Source organism: Equus przewalskii, chromosome 4 (assembly GCF_037783145.1).
Source record: "Equus przewalskii isolate Varuska chromosome 4, EquPr2, whole genome shotgun sequence".
In the NCBI taxonomy this organism is placed as follows: domain Eukaryota; kingdom Metazoa; phylum Chordata; class Mammalia; order Perissodactyla; family Equidae; genus Equus; species Equus przewalskii.
The window spans coordinates 49,172,678-49,190,726 of NC_091834.1; the positions used below are offsets into that span (position 1 = coordinate 49,172,678).

General features: G+C 39.8%; 1 protein-coding gene across 1 annotated transcript in view; it reads left to right on the top strand.

Moving 5' to 3' along the window:
• The first annotated feature begins 5,777 nt into the window (after nucleotides 1-5,777).
• Nucleotides 5,778-18,049, top strand: part of LRRC72 (leucine rich repeat containing 72) — a 38,761-nt gene continuing 26,489 nt past the window's right edge. The window contains exons 1-3 of the mRNA XM_070615822.1: nucleotides 5,778-6,030; nucleotides 11,754-11,827; nucleotides 16,389-16,458. Coding sequence (XP_070471923.1) covers nucleotides 5,905-6,030; nucleotides 11,754-11,827; nucleotides 16,389-16,458 — 270 coding nt within the window. The 5' untranslated portion in view covers nucleotides 5,778-5,904. The remainder of the gene's footprint in view (nucleotides 6,031-11,753; nucleotides 11,828-16,388; nucleotides 16,459-18,049) is intronic.

Below are 18,049 nucleotides of genomic sequence, written 5' to 3' on the forward strand. Positions count from 1 at the left end.
GAATCTGGGTGCCACTCACTTGTGTGCCTCTGGCTAAGAGTCTCCCAGAAGGCTGCCATCCAGGCACAGGCTATAATCATCTCAAGGCTCCACTGGGGAGATCTACTTCCAAGCTGACTCAATGGCCATTGGTATCAGGGCCTCTCTGGCTGTTGGCTAGAGACATCAATATCTTGCCATATGGGCCTCCCTATAGGTCAGCTCACAACATGGCAGCTCAGAGTAAGCCGGAGAATAAGACAGAAGCCACAGTCTTTTTGTAACCTACTCTCAGAAGTGATATCCCACCCTTCTGCCATAGTCTGTTCATTATAAGTGAGTCCCTAAGTCCAGCCCACACGTGAAGCAAGGGAATAGATTATACAAGGATGTGAAAACCAGAAACAGGCATTGTAGAGTTTGCCTATTACATATGTGTGTGCGCGCATGTATGCACATGTATATGAATGCATGCATATGTACATGCATACACACATACTTATGTGTGTAGATGCATATATATATATAAATATACATACACAAGTATACATATGCACACATTTAGATAGAGAGAGAATTTATGCCTCAAATGCCTGATTGTTATATCATATGTGTGATAAAAATGCAGCATTCCTGCTAGCATTAACAAGACTTCTCTGCCAGCTTAGGATAAACATCTCTTTATCAACAATTCATTAAGTCTAAACTGAGCCAAATGAGGCAAAGATTATTATTTTCAATAACATCACACAACGAAATCCTAAATTGGAAATTAATTTTATGACTTGTATTACTATTCCACCAAGTATCATTTCTAATTTCAGGAAAGAAGTCTTTAGTCCTAGTCTCCATGATTTAGAGGGCCCTGCTCAGGTCTTCCTCTGGACTTGTCCCCCGCCATTCCTGCCCACTCCATGGTGGGACAAGCGGATGGACTCACCAGGAGTTCTTGCCTCCTCATCTTTTTCATGCTCTATATCTAGGACCCTGATGGGCATGTGCTCCCCTAGGCCCAAGGGATAGTCAATGGGTAGATATTTTGGAGGAACGACAGAGCTTAGACATGGGGGCCCACTGATCTTGGGAGAAAATGTAAAATCCCATTGAAGCAGACACAGGTTTGTAATTGAAAATTATATGATTTGGTTAAGCTGGGGCTTTGTCTAGAGGTTTCTAGCTTTTCCAGACAGTATAGGAACATTTCCAAACCTGAACCACTTCCTGTTCCTATACAGGTAGGTATTTGGGAGATTGTGTGTGAATTTTGAGAGAAAACAAGGTAGGTAAGGAAGAAATGAAAATGCCTGTCTTCCTGAAAAAGTTTAAGAAATACTACAGGTGAGTAATGTTCCTTCAGAACCTGATAACAAAGTGTGCCACGGGGTTGGGGAGAGACTGATGCTTCCTCTATTAGCTTAGAACTCGCCACCACTCTAATAACTCAAAAATGGCAACACTTAGAGCATCAGGTGATGGCATTCTGGGCATGGACCTGGAGATCAGCAAAAGGGTACTCTGGAGATAGAGAAATGAAATTTATTTAAATAGTCTGAAGGACAACAGGCATTAGCCAGGGAGAGGAGAGCAAAGGAAGACAGCTTTCCAGGATGCTACAAGATGACTTGAGGCAACGCATTGGTGACTTCAGGAAACCTCTGGGAAACTCTTTACAGATCTTGCTTGTAGGGCTTCAGTCATTGGCATTTGCTTATTAAAAGTTAATCAATTAATATGAAACAATTTACAGAAAAAATACAAATGACCAACTTCACTAAATAAATACAAATGAAAATATTGAGATAAAATTTTTCTCCAATTAGATTGGCAAAATTCAACAAGATTGATATCATCCTATAGAGAAAGGGATATTCTTATACATGATTCATTAATACCATCAAGGAATTTCAGCTAATGGAACACTAACCCAGGAGCACAAAGACATGTATTACACCACTGTTTATCACAGCAAAAAACTGGACAACATAAATGTCCATCAATAGAGTAATGAGTAAATAAACCATAAGATACATTACAATGGAACATAATGCAATAATTCAATTCAAAAGCTCACTTTAAAAGATGGAAGTTCCTAAGATGGTAAGGAGAAATATGAAAGCTTAAAAACAAACTATATGGATGCATTCCATTAAAAAAAAACTTACACAAGCAGAAGCAAAAGTTAGCTAGCCACAGTTTCATAGATGATAGAAGATGATTTGAGACTTCTGATTCAGAGACTAAGGACAGTTTATTACTCACAGTAACAGCATAGCCACAATTCCCTTAGCCACCATTCCCAGAAGGCAATGTGTCCAGGTGATGTGGCCTCATAAGTGGGTTGTGTCATAGGAGAGGAACCTTGAGCCTAGGGAACCAAAATCTTTTATATTGAGTAGTAAGCCTGCCTGACTTTATCTTTATTATAAGGGAGAGAGACATTATCTTTATCATGCTGCACAGTAAAAACAACAACAACAATGACAAATAGAGATAGACACTAAGACACTATCTCTATCTTCCAAGGCTGCTCACTATACAAATATCCTTTATAGTCCTGAACAAAGAGAGTCAGTGCCTCTTCTCATAAGACATGCAGTAACATGAAAGACTCACGGAGAATTCCGTGAATTCTCAACATTCTATAGTCATTTTCATTTTGTATAAACGAGCAAAAACCCACATCAGTCAATTAAAATGGTATGCTATTTTACCTAAACTTATAACAATGAAAATGTGGATGCTCTGGTCATCAAACACCATAAAAAAATATATCTTTTTGTATGTATAAGAATAAGAGAGGCTATGGCTCAGGGGTAGAGAGCATTTGACTGCACATAAGAATACGATTTGATTGTGGGAGACACATTGCTCATTCTATGCTCATTCTACACAATAGAAAATGGCTGATAATGATTATTTTATCTAATAAGTAATTTTTAGTCACTCAGAAAGATAACATCCAGACTGATCACTGAAACTGTTCAAGACAAAATTAGGAAGAGAATTTTTCAAATTATGTAGCTTTAATGATAGCCATCACATGCATAATTTTTTTTCTCACACATCTTCCACTGAAGAATTGTTCTTAAAAAACAATTACATGTCAACATCTCAACAAGAATCTTTTACTCTGTCAACGATACATACTACCTATCTAGGAGAGTGTAATTAAATAATAGATTTTTGAGGTAAACTTCCAACTTCTTCATTCTACTGTTGAAGAAACTGAGGCCCAGAGACATTAACTGACTCAAAGGTGGCCAACAATTAGTTAACGTCAGAGCTGACACTAAACTCCACATGCCCTGACTTGGAGCACAGGCTCTTTCTTCTTATTCAAACCCACAGACATGATATGATAGAGCTTTCAAACTGGGGTATGCGTACCCCTGCAGGCAATGGCAGCGTGCCAGGGAGGGAAAGCCACAGGATAAACACAGGGTGCCTTGCTTCAATGTAAATATGACTCAAAGATTGGAGGGGAGTTAGGGGGAACCACTTTATTTTTATATTAAAACAAGATTGATTGTAAAGGAGAATTTACATTTTACATGAATTTTTAAAATTTCAGGGTGGATTCCTCAGGCTATAATCCGATTACATGGAGGTAAAAATTCTCTCTGTTCCCTCTGCTAGGGCTACTTCTGTAAAAATTTTATGTCACCAACACGAGGATGTGAAGGAAGGAAATTTTATCCAAGAAGTGCCTTCACTAACCTGCATCTTTCACATTCCATACTTAAATTTGCATCATTTTAGTCCTCTTGATTAGTTAAATTGTAAATTTTTCTTGAAGAGGGAACACATTAAGACTTTATAATAAATGAGTTTCTGAGTTCCTTTCCTAAGAACAGAGCTGGGTTTTTAAAATTTGTTCTTCTCTTCTTAATCAGTGTAAGGTAAAAAGATTTAAACACTAAATCGAGGATAAAATTTTTCAATTTGTTTTTTAGTAGACATTAACTGGTTAGTAGGTTACTTCTGTAAGATGCTCTCTAAAAGTATTTTGCATAGGGTTCCAAAACTCACGTTTGTGTATTGTGCAACATTGAAGTAGTAGTATGCATTTCCATTTTTCTATGTAGTATATTCATGAATGATATCTGAAATGCTATAACATACAGTAGCAGCAAAAATGGGAGACAAGAGGTCAGTAAATTATTTTATACATTGTCTTAGTGGACCATTCCTCTCAACTGATTTTTATTTCTGATATAAAAACCATTTAAACAATAGTTCTCAGATGATTACTCCTTCCACGATAACTTGGAGGATTTTTACCTACCCACATCCACCAGGCCCAAATACTTTTTTTTTGAGGAGGATTAGCTCTGAGCTAACATCTGCTGCCTATCCTCCTCTTTTTGCTGAGGAAGATTGGCCCTGAGCTAACATCTGTGCCCATCTTCCTCTATTTTATACATAGGCTGCCCTCCACAGCATGGCTTGATAAATAGTGTGTAGGTCCTTGCCCAGGACCTGAACTGGCAAATCCCAGGCTGCCGAAGTGGAGCATGTAAACTTAACCACTATGCTACCAGGCCAGGCCCTTGTTTCCTTTTTTTTTTTTTTTTTTGGTAAGGAAGATTTGCCCTAAGCTAACATCAGCTGCCAATCTTCCTCTTTTTGTATGTGGGTCACTGTCACAGCATGGCCACTGACAAACAAGTGGCATAGGTCTGCACCCAGGAATCGAACCCCAGTCACTGAAGCAGAGCACATGGAACTTAACCACTAGGCCACCAGGGCTGGGCTGTAAATACTTTTTAGACGTACTAAAATAGCATGTGCTTGATTTCTCCACTGAGACATTTTTTAATGCTTCATTCTAACATCAGCACTTTTTGTAATACAAGTAGCCTGAGCCTGACCCATTTCAAAAAGCTACATTTAATTCTGAGATTTCAAATTCAAATTTGGACTCAAGAAACCAACTTATTCCAACTGAATCAACATTTACGGAATGCAATGTGTTAGGCCCTGGCAGAAGATGGCTGATGGCATACTCAGAATCCTGCCTCTAAACTTTCCCAGGCTAAAGGGAACCAAGCTCATCAAACTAAGATCATTCGTCTATGCAACAGGTTCCAATAGAACTAGGGGATACATCAATTTAGAAAAAAGCCTTCAAGATTGGAAAAGACTGGCCAAATAGTGGCTCAACTTACCCATTTTCTGCCAGAAGAAGGACTTCTCAGCTACTGAACCAATATGTACTTATTCTTGGCCAATAAGGTCAGCAAAGAGTTGTATTTTTCTGCGCACCTGGAATCTTGGTGTTTCTTGATGCCACCTCCTTTATCTCCATGCCAGGACTGGGTCTAGGGTGAGCCAAGTGAGGCATTGGCCTTAGTACAAAAATTTAATGGACACCCAAAACTCACCAGTCAAAATTTATATTTTATGCAATACTTTCTTTTATTTTAGAAAATCAAAAGTAATGCAAAAGCATCCATGATGAACACAATGCCAAAATTTTAAATAAAGACAGGATCAGCAGTGCTCATTTTTTCCCTTTGGCCCCAAGCTCCGCTAGGACTCCGCAGGTCACTGCTTCACTCCCACCCTCTACATGTGGACCCTGGTCGCCAGAGACATCTAATTTTCAGAAACCCAAATTTTCTGATATTTAGATCTCAAATCAGAGAAATGATTGTTACTGGGTTACTGCCGCTGGGGTCCTCTGACCCACTCTGGCATAGCTGGTGACCCCATCACTGGCATTCACGGCCCGCCACACCCCGCGCAGGGGAAACGCAAGCGCGTCCGAGGGACGACACGGCGGGTGCAGGGCCACCCGTGCAAACGTCACAGAAGTCAGGGTTGAGCTTCAAATCTTCGCTGGTCTGGATTGGCTTTTAGTCGGCGAGTTTGCGGTAACTGTTTGTAACATAAGAACAATGAGCCGCGGCCCAGGCTGGGTCGATGACAGGTGACGCTGGCGGCCCCGGGGTCCTGATGACCTGGGACCCGAACCATTTGCCCCGCGCCTTCCGACACGAGAAGGGTTCAGCGAGGGCGTCGGCAGCTGCTCTGGAGATCAGCCGCAGGGTAAGCCGCGCCCTCTTCCCCAGACCAGGAGCCCTCAGGGTCCCTGACCCAAGACGCCAGCCCGCAGGAGGCGGCCCCTGGGGTTAGGGCAGGAAAGGGTGGAACCGCAGCGGACCCCGACCCTCCGCTGGGGCCAGAAGTCTGTCTCTTGGGTGGTGTTTGGGGCTGCCCCTGATCCACACTGACAGCCTTATACGGACCTTTTCTCACTTAGCCTCTGCTGCATGTACAACTCTGGCAGTTTAGAGATTAGGTAATAAAGCCATAAATTTGGAATTTTGACTCAACGATAGATATGTATAACCCTGAAATTTTCCCTTAAAGTGCACATTGACACTGAGGAGGAAAGTTTCTTCGACGAACAATACAAGCAGAGTTGAGGGCAGTTAAGATAAAGGTTTAAAGAATACTTGAGTGGGAAAAAATGTCAGAATTGTGCAGCATAGGAGCTAGCAAAGTGTTCTAGGGTTCTCGGACTTGTCTGGAAAGGCTTGGGGCGGCGATGATTAATAGGCTGAGAGCGCTGTAATGAACTCAAGGTTATTCACACCGAGTCCCGGCTAACCTGGGAGCATGCGTGTTGCGTGCGGGTATAGGAATTTATCGGTCATTGCAGTACATAAATCGTCAAAGAGAGGATATTTTTTTCTATAGACTTTAATACAGACTTCATTCTTCTGGGATTTAATAGTCTCACAATTTTCAAAGACTTTTTTCTGTTTTATCTGGATCCTAAGGCATCCGGCAGTGGAGAGAGCTGCTCTAATCTCCCCACACTAGAACTGTCCACACCCCAACACTGTGTTGGATTGTTTTTATTTTCCTGTTTTGTCAGTTAATTTGAAATCTGACTTTTCCCCCTGATCAGGCAACTGAAATTGCCTTCCAAATTCAACAGCGTTTTTGAGTAATCTCCTCTAACGCCCAAGCAACACTGCAGATTCAGATTCCACCTTCTGGAAATCTGCTCTCTCCCACTGTCCTTGTGTGTCTCCTCCTAATTTTACGACCATCCCTCCCCTGTCTCCTTTCCCAGCTTGGTTTCCGCTTCCCCTTTCTAAATGTAGACACTTCACGAAGATCTTACCTGGGTCCCACTCTCTCCTCTGCGCTGACCTGACTCACCCGGCTGCACAGCCCCACCCTGACACGCCTGGTGAGACTTGCTTTCCCACTTGCAGCTTTCTGCACCTTGACCGGCGTGTCCCACCAGCGTCTCAATTTCAGCATTTCTCAAAGTCATCTTCCCTTCCAGTCACCTTTCTCATCATCAAGTCATCGCATTTTTCATCCTCCCCCGTGACTTTGCCTGCCCTTGTTCTCTGCCTCCAGTTTCTTTTTTTTTCTTAAAGATTGGCACCTGGGCTAACAACTGTTGCCAATCTTTTTTTTTTTTTCTGTTTATCTCCCCAACCGCCCCCCGTACACAGTTGTATATCTTCGTTGCAGGTCCTTCTAGTTGTGGGATGTGGGACGCCGCCTCAACGTGGCCTGACCAGCGGTGCCATGTCCGCACCCAGGATCCGAACCCTGGGCCGCCAGAGCGGAGTGAGCGAACTTAACCACTCAGCCACGGAGCCAGCCCCAGCCTCCTGTTTCTTGCCAGTTCCCATCAGTTCTCTCTGCACACTGCATGCCACATCTGTTCACTGCTCATTCCCTCTTGCCACGATCCTGGGGCAGGCTCAACAGCTCTTGCTCTGATTTTCCAGAGGCAGCCTTGCTTCCTGCCTGCAGTTCCCTCAGCACCTCAGGCCATCATACATGTTGTGGCTGGAGTCAGCTTCCTGACGCCTCGCTTTGCCACATCTTTTCCGCAGTTTAAAAATCCTGTAATACCTATTGCCCCAGGATTGAGTCCAATGCTGAGTTACCCAATAGTTATTAAGCCCATTCTCCTACAGTACCAACAAAGCCAGGGCACCAAAAAAGAAGGAGGAAAAATGTCTTTAAAATCACTTGATGTTGGATGTGGCTTAAAAGCTCTGATGTAATTGTAATGAGAAAAATCAGAACTTTGTTGGAGTTTCTTGCACTGATTTTACCATGTAGTTAGTATACATATATGTGCATATATATGTATATATCATATAAAATTAATTTTAAATTACAGATTACATAAAATATGTAATTTTGAGTTAGAGTTCTCAGGGCCTATAAAAGTTTTGTCTGAACATTAAGTGCACTCTTCTGAGCCTAAATTTCAGAGTTGGCACAAATAATATGGCTCCAATTCACCTTTCTTAATTTATTTTTCACAGTTGCCTTCCACCTGTCTTTCACTGCAGCCACAGTCTGTACAGCCTACACACCCCACGCTTTCTCCCCGCCTTCTCTTCTGTGTACTCACTCCCCTCGGACTAAATCATCCATCCATCTGTCAATATTCTGTTTCTAATTTCTCCCCATCCTTTCAGGCCCAGCCCAACTGTCAATCCGGCTCTGAAATCTTCTCAGAGTTCCCAGGCTGATAGTAATTTCTTCTTCCTTTGAATTCACCAAAGCATATTTTCCCTTCTCATAGCCCTGAACGCTTGCGACCTTCTTTTACAGCATCATACATCCCTTACTTCTCCTACTGAAAGGTTTGCTCATAGAGAGCAGGCACCTTACCTCATTTATTGCTATATTTACTAGCTAGTCACAGACTAAACTAGTCACAGCCTGAACTAAGCACTCAGTAGTTTGTGGCTCAATAAGTGACTGAATGATCTGTTCGGACCCACTGTTTAAAAAATGCTCATTGTAAAGAATGCTGTTGTGTGCAGCTGCTGTGGAAAATGGTATGGTGATTTCTCAAAAAATAAACATAGAGTTACCTTATGATCCAGCAATTCCACTTCTGAGTATACACTTAAACAAAGTGAAAGCAGGGACTCAAACAGATATTTGTACACCCATGTTCATAGCAGCCTTATTCACAAAACACAAAAGGTGGAAGCTATCCAAGTGTCCATCAATGGATACATGGAAAAACCAAATGTGATATATACATACAATGAAATAGTATTCGCCGTAAAAAAAGAAGGAAATTCTGACACATGCTACAACATGGATGATTCTTGAAGACGTTATGCTAAGTGAAATAAGCTAGTCACAAAAGGACAAATGTATGATTCCATTTATATGAGTTATATAGAGTAGTCAAAATTATAAAGACAGAACATAGAAGGGTGGTTGCTAGGGAAAGGGGAGGGGGGAAATGGCAAGTTAGTGTTTAATGGGTACAGAGTTTCATTTGGGGAAGATGAAAACATTCTGGAAATGGATGGTGGTGATGGTCGCACAACATTGTAAATGTACTTAATGCCACAGAACTGTACACTTAAAATAGTAAATTCTATATTATGTATATTTTACCACAATAGAAAAAACAGTTCAAGGAAAGAATGGTTGTTGTGCTTCTTTAGATGAAAGGTCTCTGCTTCTAGTGAAGTTGTGTGTTCACTGGGAACTGGAACTCCTCCACCACAGAGTCACTGAAACCTGAAACTTCTTGGCACGTTTTTGTGTTCTTCGGCACTTTGACATTAATATTTGTTACCAGAGTCACACGAAATTTTTGGTTGGAAAGAAACATACAATGATAAAAAACTGTGTAAATAAATAATTAATTGCACCAGTGATTTACATAGTATGCTGATAGTTTCAATTTCCCTTTTCATCTCTTAATTTTCAAAATTTGACTTAAATTCTTAAATATTCATTTCATGGCTAAAATTTTCAAAAGGTACACTAATTTCTGATTACTAAATTAATGTATGCATATTATATAATATTCAAACATTATTTAAAAATGTATTATAGTGGGCCTGGTGGCATACTGGTTAGGTTCCCGTGCTCCACTTTGGCGCTTGGGGTTCGCAGGTTCGGATCCCAGGTGTGGACATAGCACTGCTTGTCAAGACAAGCTGTGGCGGCATCCCATGTAAAATAGAGGAAGATTGGCACAAATGTTAGCTCAGCGACAATCTCCCTCACACACAAGCACAAATATATTGCTTAGAAAGTGAAACTGCCCCATGATCTCAAGTGATAACTTTAGTTAACAATTTGGAGTGTGTGCATATATACGTCATTGGTAACAAAAATATTGTTACATTTACATGTATTATACTGCCAATGGCATTTTTACTTAGAAATATATTTTGGATATCTTTATATGTACAGATATCCATCTCTCCATATTTTTAAGCTACTGCACAGTATTCTATTGTGAAGTTACATCCTAATTTAACCCATATTCCAATTATTGGGGCATATTTCACAGCTACAGACAATGTATGCTGAAATAAGCAATAATATTCACATTTTGTATGTCTGTGTATGTACTGGTGTATTTCTGAGTGCTAGATGTGGAATGGCAGGATCAAGTTAAAAGCACACTTATAATTTTAACAGATAGCTGCAAAATTTTAATTCTACTTTGGCTGGGCTTTCACTTCCCAAACACTTTGGCAAAGTTGTGACTGACTGTGTGTAGTAGAAGCTGATAGTTTAGATGTTTAAGTTCAAATACCCAGATGCAGATGCCTAAGTCTGATCTATGGGTTTTCCCAAGTCCCAGATTCAGCTAGCTTATCAGGGTCACAAAATACCCTGATGGAATGCCCACACCTGAGCCAATGGAGTCTCCAAACCCCAAGATCCAGCTTGTGTAACAAGGTAACGAAGGAAGTTTGGGATAGAAATTAGCAGCTGCTCTCCATCCCTGCATATCTGCCTTCCTCTCTTTAGATATTTGTTCATCCCATTAAATCTCACTCTTCTTAAAGTCCTCTGCTGAACAACAAAACCATTGCTAAAATTTCATAAATCACTTGCTGACATTACAACCTCACCATCCACAACAAATCCCAGCTCAAGTTTGGTGATTGTTTTGACTCTGATAATTACAATGTTTGTCAGATTTCAGAAGTGCAACAATTACACTTTCCACTTTCCTTGTGTCTTGTTAGCTTTACCTTTCATGGCAAATTATAGATGGGCTTTATTTTTTCCATATCATCTTAGGCCATGTGGCCTTAAATGTTATTTTGTAATTTAGCAAAGGAGCTTTAAGAAGAAAAAGCAAACCACTTAAATAACTGTTGCTGGATTTGTATTTTCAAAACAAAGCCTATGGGAATAAAAATCGCTGCTTCTCCACCAAAACTTCCCATGATGCAAGTATAGTAACTCAGGAAAAATGAAGACATTGTTCCTTTGCAAAGAAAGGGAAATGATATTTACTTACTCTTCCATTCATTTGCCTGACATTTATTGAGAACTTACAAGCTGCCAAGCTCCTGAATGATAAGGTACATCATATCCTGCTCCCTCTACCTCCAACCTGGATACTGAGTGCTTTCTGTAAATATTGAAAATCTACCAAATATGAATTCTTGGTGTTCAAAGGAACATTTAAAAACATTTAAAAACCAAATTATTCTGGTAATTGAATTGAAAACTTGATTTTAGTGTATAAGTACACATACACATTTTTTCTTTTTGATTAAAAATTATTTATACATCTGTGCCCAGGATTAAGGATAATGAAATTCAACCACAAAAATGATTAAATAATATATAATTGTAGTGTTGGAATTTATCAGTTTAGAGTGGCTGCCTTCATATTCACCTTTCTTTTGATCTTCTGGTAGACGTTATTGTTATTGACTGCAAATGTCTCAGTATTTTTGCTCAGTGGAATGTGGCTTGACAGATTAATTATATGTTATCAGGCAGTTGAAGATCAACTAAAGATATGTGGCCACAAGAGGGATGCTGATGTCTTTGAGCTGTTCCTTTCTCAAAAGTAAGTGTACTCTATGTAAGAAATAGAAGAGCATCATATTACAATGTTTCATAGATTTCAAATGTTCTTTTCCATTGTTTTCCCCCTCAAGGACTGGAGAGGCCAGTACCACGCTCTAATTACTTTAGCACTCATTGACGTCACCAGTTTCTACTGGAGAGGCACGATATTGACATGGATAAAACAAAGATTATGAAGCCAGGCTGAGTTTGAATCCCAGCTCTTTCTCTTCTTGTTGAGTGATCTTGGGCTTGTCATAAACCTCCCTGTCAGGGTTCTCAGGTTTAGCAAATAAAAATAGAGAATGTCCAGTTACATGTAAATTCGGAGAAACAAATGAATATAATTTCTTTTTTTTTTAGTATAAATATGTCCCATATCACATTAGGACATTTGTTGTTTCTCTGAAATTCACATGTAACTGGATATTCTGTATTTTATGTGGCAACCCTGTTGCCTGCAATAACAATATGACCTGCTTCACAGGGTTATTGTGAAGATTAGATGAGTTAGTAGAAGGTAGGGGAGGGCCTGGTATACAGTAAACACTCAATGAGTGTCAGGACAGTCAATATTATTACTATTAGAGACTAATGACTCATGATACCCCTATGCTATAATAATAACAACTCCTACCGTGTTATAACCACTAGCTAACAGCCACTATCCTAATTTTACTGAAAGGCAGGAGGACCTCTCTCTCATGTAGCAACCCCCTTTAATACCACTCAACTTCCCAAGGTGGCAGACAGCAAAGTGGGTTCTTCTGCTGCAGAGCACTCACGGTGCCTGAGATAGAGCTCAGATGTAAGAGGAAGTGATGAGTTGGGCTGGACTTTGACACCACAGTTTTCACTGGCCACGTGACACCTGTGCAGCCACAGTTTACATTTCAATAACAATGACCTATTCCTACTCTTCTTTCCCCCCACTTCTTGCTTTTTAATCTCTGTGAATTCTATGTATTATTTTAATATAGGCTTGACATATTTCTACTCATATGTAATCTTTGGAACCCAGCTACTTTTTAAAGAAAAGGTCCTACTTTATCAATGATATTAGTCACTCTCTCTCTGGTGATTTCAGGAAATCATTTATTAATAAATATATTTCTGTTGTTATATATAAATATTTATTTTTAGTTTATTAGTGCAGAGAAAAATATTTATTTTTATAATGGTCCTGAATCTCTTGGTACTAAGAAAATAAATAGCTGATCAATTTAAGGTTTTTGAAAATACATATTTTAGAATGGAACAGGTGGGGTAGATAATTCTGACACACCTTAAGGTCATGTTCTGAAACTTTCTATAGATCAATTAGTTTTACTATAATGATAAACAAATAGTTCGTGTGGTCTAAAGATTGAATCTCTAAGCCTTTCATGATTTTAACAACTGTATGTTATTGATCATAAGGGTAAGCAGAGAACGATAAGAAAAGCTTTAAAACTCTAGAAAAAATGAGAAATATTGATCCTCTGACAGAGGGTAATTAGTGGTCTTCTCAACTAAAGGACAATGCATTTTATATCCTAAGAATACTAAGTTAGCATTTAATCCATCTGGGTACCAAAAAAATGTTTTCACTCCAGATGCCAATAAACTGCGTAAATAGTTATTTTCCTAAATCTCTGTTGAACTTGGAAAATGGAAAGCATGTTATCAATGTCTCCTTGAGTAATCACAGAGAACATATACTGTGACAACAGTGTTGACAGATTATTGTCAGCACAAGTCATTGCCATCATTAGTAGTGGAATTTCCTCTCATTGTCTTCTGCTGACCTCACCTTAAATGTAACAGCCCATTATTGACTTAGGACAGGTTTATGGGCTGAATCAACCCTCCTGACTTGAGTTAAAGTCCTCTTAAAAATGAATCACTTTGTTACATTATCGAATAGCTGAAAATTCAGCATCAATACTACTAGTACAAGAAAATTAATGACAATAATTTGACACAGTTGATATTTTCAAGTATTAATGTATTAAAATAACTTTTCTAAGTGGGGTTTGAGTTTCTCTCCTACGATGTAATGATTGTTTTATGTTTCATGGGAACAGATGAAGCTAACCTACTATTATTATTGCCTAATGCAATAGAGTAGACGCACCAGGGTCCAATGCTTCTTCCCAGAAATAGGCTACGTGTCTGCACTGAGGCGTGAGAAGGCATTATGTGTGCAAATCTCCTGTTAGAAGTTGCTTTGGAGAAGCCTGGAATATTTTGCTGTGCTAGGGACGTGCTCAAAGACTAGTGGTGCATGTCAAAAGGATGAGGTAGTCTGCTTGAAAAGTCTTCTGTTTGGGATAATTTGAGAATTCAAGAAAAAAAAAAGATTGAAAAAGGATTAAGAAAAAACTCTTCAAATCAAAGAAGGATGGGGAAGAGAGTGAATGAGAGAAAGAAAGGGGAGGGGCAAATGTTCCTTACAGAATATCAGCTAATGAATGTAAAAAGAATGAGAGCATTAGAAAATCACCATTTTATATTCCCAAATCTACTGATTCAGGTAAGGAACATCAATCGAAGCCAAAGCCATTGAATAAATAGTTTTGGGGGAACAAGATATACAAGTAGTCTCAGAGTTCTGCCCCACATGTTACTTTTCCATGATTAAATCTGTGCTTGTACAATGGAGATACAGCCTTAACCAAATGACTGAACTTAGCTTCACTAAGACTGGGACCAAGTGGCATCATTGCCTCCTGATGTGATGTAGCAATTACGACCTTTGTAAGTGAAAAATGATCTACCTTGAATTTCATCATGAGGAAGCAGTCAGACAAATCAAGAATGTGAGACAGGGGCTGGCCTGGTGGCACACCGGTTAAGTTCGCACGTTCTGCTTCTCGGTGGCCCGGGGTTCGCCGGTTCGGATCCCGGGTGCGGATATGGCACCACTTGGCAGGCCATGCTGTGGTAGGCATCCCACATATAAAGTAGAGGAGGATGGGCATGAATGTTAGCTCAGGACCAGGCTTTCTCAGCAAAAAAGAGGAGGACTGGCAGTAGTTAGCTCAGAGCTAATCTTCCTCAAAAAAAAAAAAAAAGAATGTAAGACATTCCATCAGACAACTGTCCTGGACTCTCCCAAAAGTCAGTGTTAAGGGAAAAAAAAGAGAGAAGGTGACTATTCTAAGTTTAAGAAGACTAACGAGCTATACCAACTGAAAATGCAAGGCAGGAATTGATGGCATTCAGGATTTAAAAAAACAAACTATCAAAGAAATGTAGGGGCAACAGGGACAATCCGAATATGAAAGTATATTAGATGGTATTATTGAATTCTATTTCATTTTCTTAGGTGTGATAAGGGCATTGTGGTTGTGCAGGAGAATGTCCTGATTTGAGGGATGTGCACATGAAGTATTTAGGAGTGTAGGCACTGCAATAATGCCTGCAACTTATTTTCAAATGATGCACCAAGAAAATCATCAACCATAAATAGATGTACTAGATGGACAGAGAATGAGCCTGAGTGTGGCGAAGTGTTAGAAATTAGGAGAGCTGTGCAAGCATTCATTGTACTAGTCCTTCAACTTCTCTGTTTGAAGTTTTTCAATATAAAAATTGGTAGGAAACGTTTCTCTTGTTTAGAAATGTTGTTTGCATCATTTAAAAAATGTTTGCTTTCATAAAAATTAGAAAAATGTTAGTCCCTCCGTATCCCAAGGTTAAAAATGACTGTGAAAGGATGTTGCCACAAATGAGTTAACATACGTAATATTCATTAACATTAGCATTTTTAAAGTGCTTAGAGAAGGGCCTGGCACAGAGTGCATGTTCTGTAAGTGTTTGATAAGTGGAAGCATAGATATATACATATCTGCTCCAAGCCCATGATTCCCGCCCTGAGAAATAAAAGAGATCTGAATATTCCAGCCCACAGCAGTCAAAGGGCCAGCTACCCTCAGAGGCTTTACCCTCTTTGCTGACAGCTCTCCTCCCACCCCTTGTCTGTCCCTTTGTTGGGTGAGCTACTTCAATAAAAAGGCTCAGGACTGCTTGGGCAGCTAGAGTCCTGCAAGTTCAAAAAGAATGGGCAATATTTTGACCCCATATTTAATAAACAACAAAGGCAGAAGAAAACCCTTTACCCAGTCTCTGTCTCTTGGGGAACCAAAATTTCCATGTCTTAAATCCAGTCTGGACAATGTCAAAGCCAGAAGTCTGCGGACATGAAACAGGAGCAAATGATGTTTCCCAAAAGTACTTGAAAGTCCAGTATGTTCTGCGCTTACTTTTTTCCCTCCACTCTCTCCCCAGTAAGATCATTTTTTAATTGAGGTCCCAATACATTCAGTCATAATGAGGTGTAAACTTCCACTAACGTGAAAAAATGATCCCCTTTAAGTATTTGCTTTAATGGGCTGACAAAAGTCTTAATCCAAATGAATGAAGTTTTAATGATTTCGGAAATGAGCACGTAAGTGTGCCAACAATTTTGAAAGGACAAAGAGAGAGGCCTTTCCAGTTACACCAAAGTCATACTATATAACCCGCCTTACCGGGTGAATTAATCGTTGCTAATGTTCACTTTTTTTTTTCCTTTCCAGGGAACTGACAGAGGTCATTGATCTTTCTAGGTTTAAAAAATTAAAATACTTATGGCTACATCATAACAAGGTAGTATTATATTTTATCTTTAAGTAGCTCTATAATTAAATTACTATCTTAATTTCATGTTTTTAATAGAGCTAATCTTTAAAAGTGTTAATATTTATGCTCCCAATTTAAATTTAGGTAAGAAACATATATATTTAAATTAGTATATTGAATAGCACAATTTGTGAGCTGTGATCAGACTTCAACTTGACTTTTATCTTTCATGTGCTGTCAAAACTGCTCAGTGGAGGCTACTCCTTCCCAGAGTTCTGGAAGAAAACTTCGTCCATCTCGTGATAGTTCTCAGCTCTCTTATGTAGCTCAAATCTTACAGTCCATTTGAGTCATAGTCGTAGTTCCAGTTCAGAACTGAGAATGTCTAGGCAAATCCATTTATCAACTTTCAATCTTGATTCATAAATGAGACATCCCCCTACCTCCCCTCCCTTCTCCAGCTACAGCTAACGGCTGATGGCCACCTGCCATCTTTATTAGCTAGGGAGGTGTGGTTAGTCGTTTTCTTTCTCTCTCACCTCCACCCCAGCCTTCTCCAGGGTTGGTATGGAATGGGAAGGTGTGGAGGTAGAGGAAAGGCGAGGGAGAAACAAAGGTTTTATTTGATTTGCACCCTCTGGTACTAACAGATGTTCAGAGTTGACTTTTTTCTCTTAATGTGTTATTCAGAAGCTCCCTTGTGAAGTTTCTCCAACTCTCATTCCTCTTCGCTGGCCACTCCTGACCTCCCCTCCCCTTTTATCCTGGTGGTACTTACAACTGAGGGTCTCCCAGCCATGGAAAACTACCTTCTTGGGCAGGATGCTTCGCAAAGTGCCCCAGATCCCCATTGTTCCAATGGTCCTGCATGCAGTTCCCAGAAGTCACAACCTTCGTCCCACTATCAGAGGCCAAGGGGCTTGGTTACCTCCTAGTTGCTACCCAGACTGATCCAGCTTCTCAGAAAGTGCCAGGCACTAAGCCACCATGTCTCCAACTGTGGGGACACTCCTTGAGGTCACTGAATGTAGCCCTTGAAGCTTCTCTCAGAGGCTAGGGTTTAGGAGGCACTGTCCTCTCACCAGCTCCCCATAATGGGGCCTGACTGGGGCCCCAAGTTCTCTTCAGGTCGAAGAGCAGGACTGAACTAAAATCCAAACCCAAACAGTCATTACAGTTCAGTAGTCAGTAAATTATTCTCAATTTTCAAAAATTTCCCTTTCCAACAGCTTGTATTTTGTCCATTATAAACTGATAATCCAATCCTAATATTTTGAATTTAGACTTTCAAGCACTAGCTGATTCAAAAATAAATTTGAATTTTCAGCAGTAGTCTTCTCGTCAAGCAGTAGTCCACATTCACAGCATTGAATCTTTAAGCAGCCATGTTTATGAAAGTATTTCAATGTTACATTGCATTTTCAGGGGGGTTTTTGTTGTTGTTTAACTAAGTGGAAAATGAAAGTGCTTCTAGTATTAAGTGTAAGCATGAGTCTTATAAACTTGAAATAATTTCTTGGAGAACAAACACGAAAACCTTCAAGGCCCCAGTCAGCTAACAACTGAAATGGAAAGTGCATGCACCACTTATGGGCATACAAGTTCACAACTCTTTTAA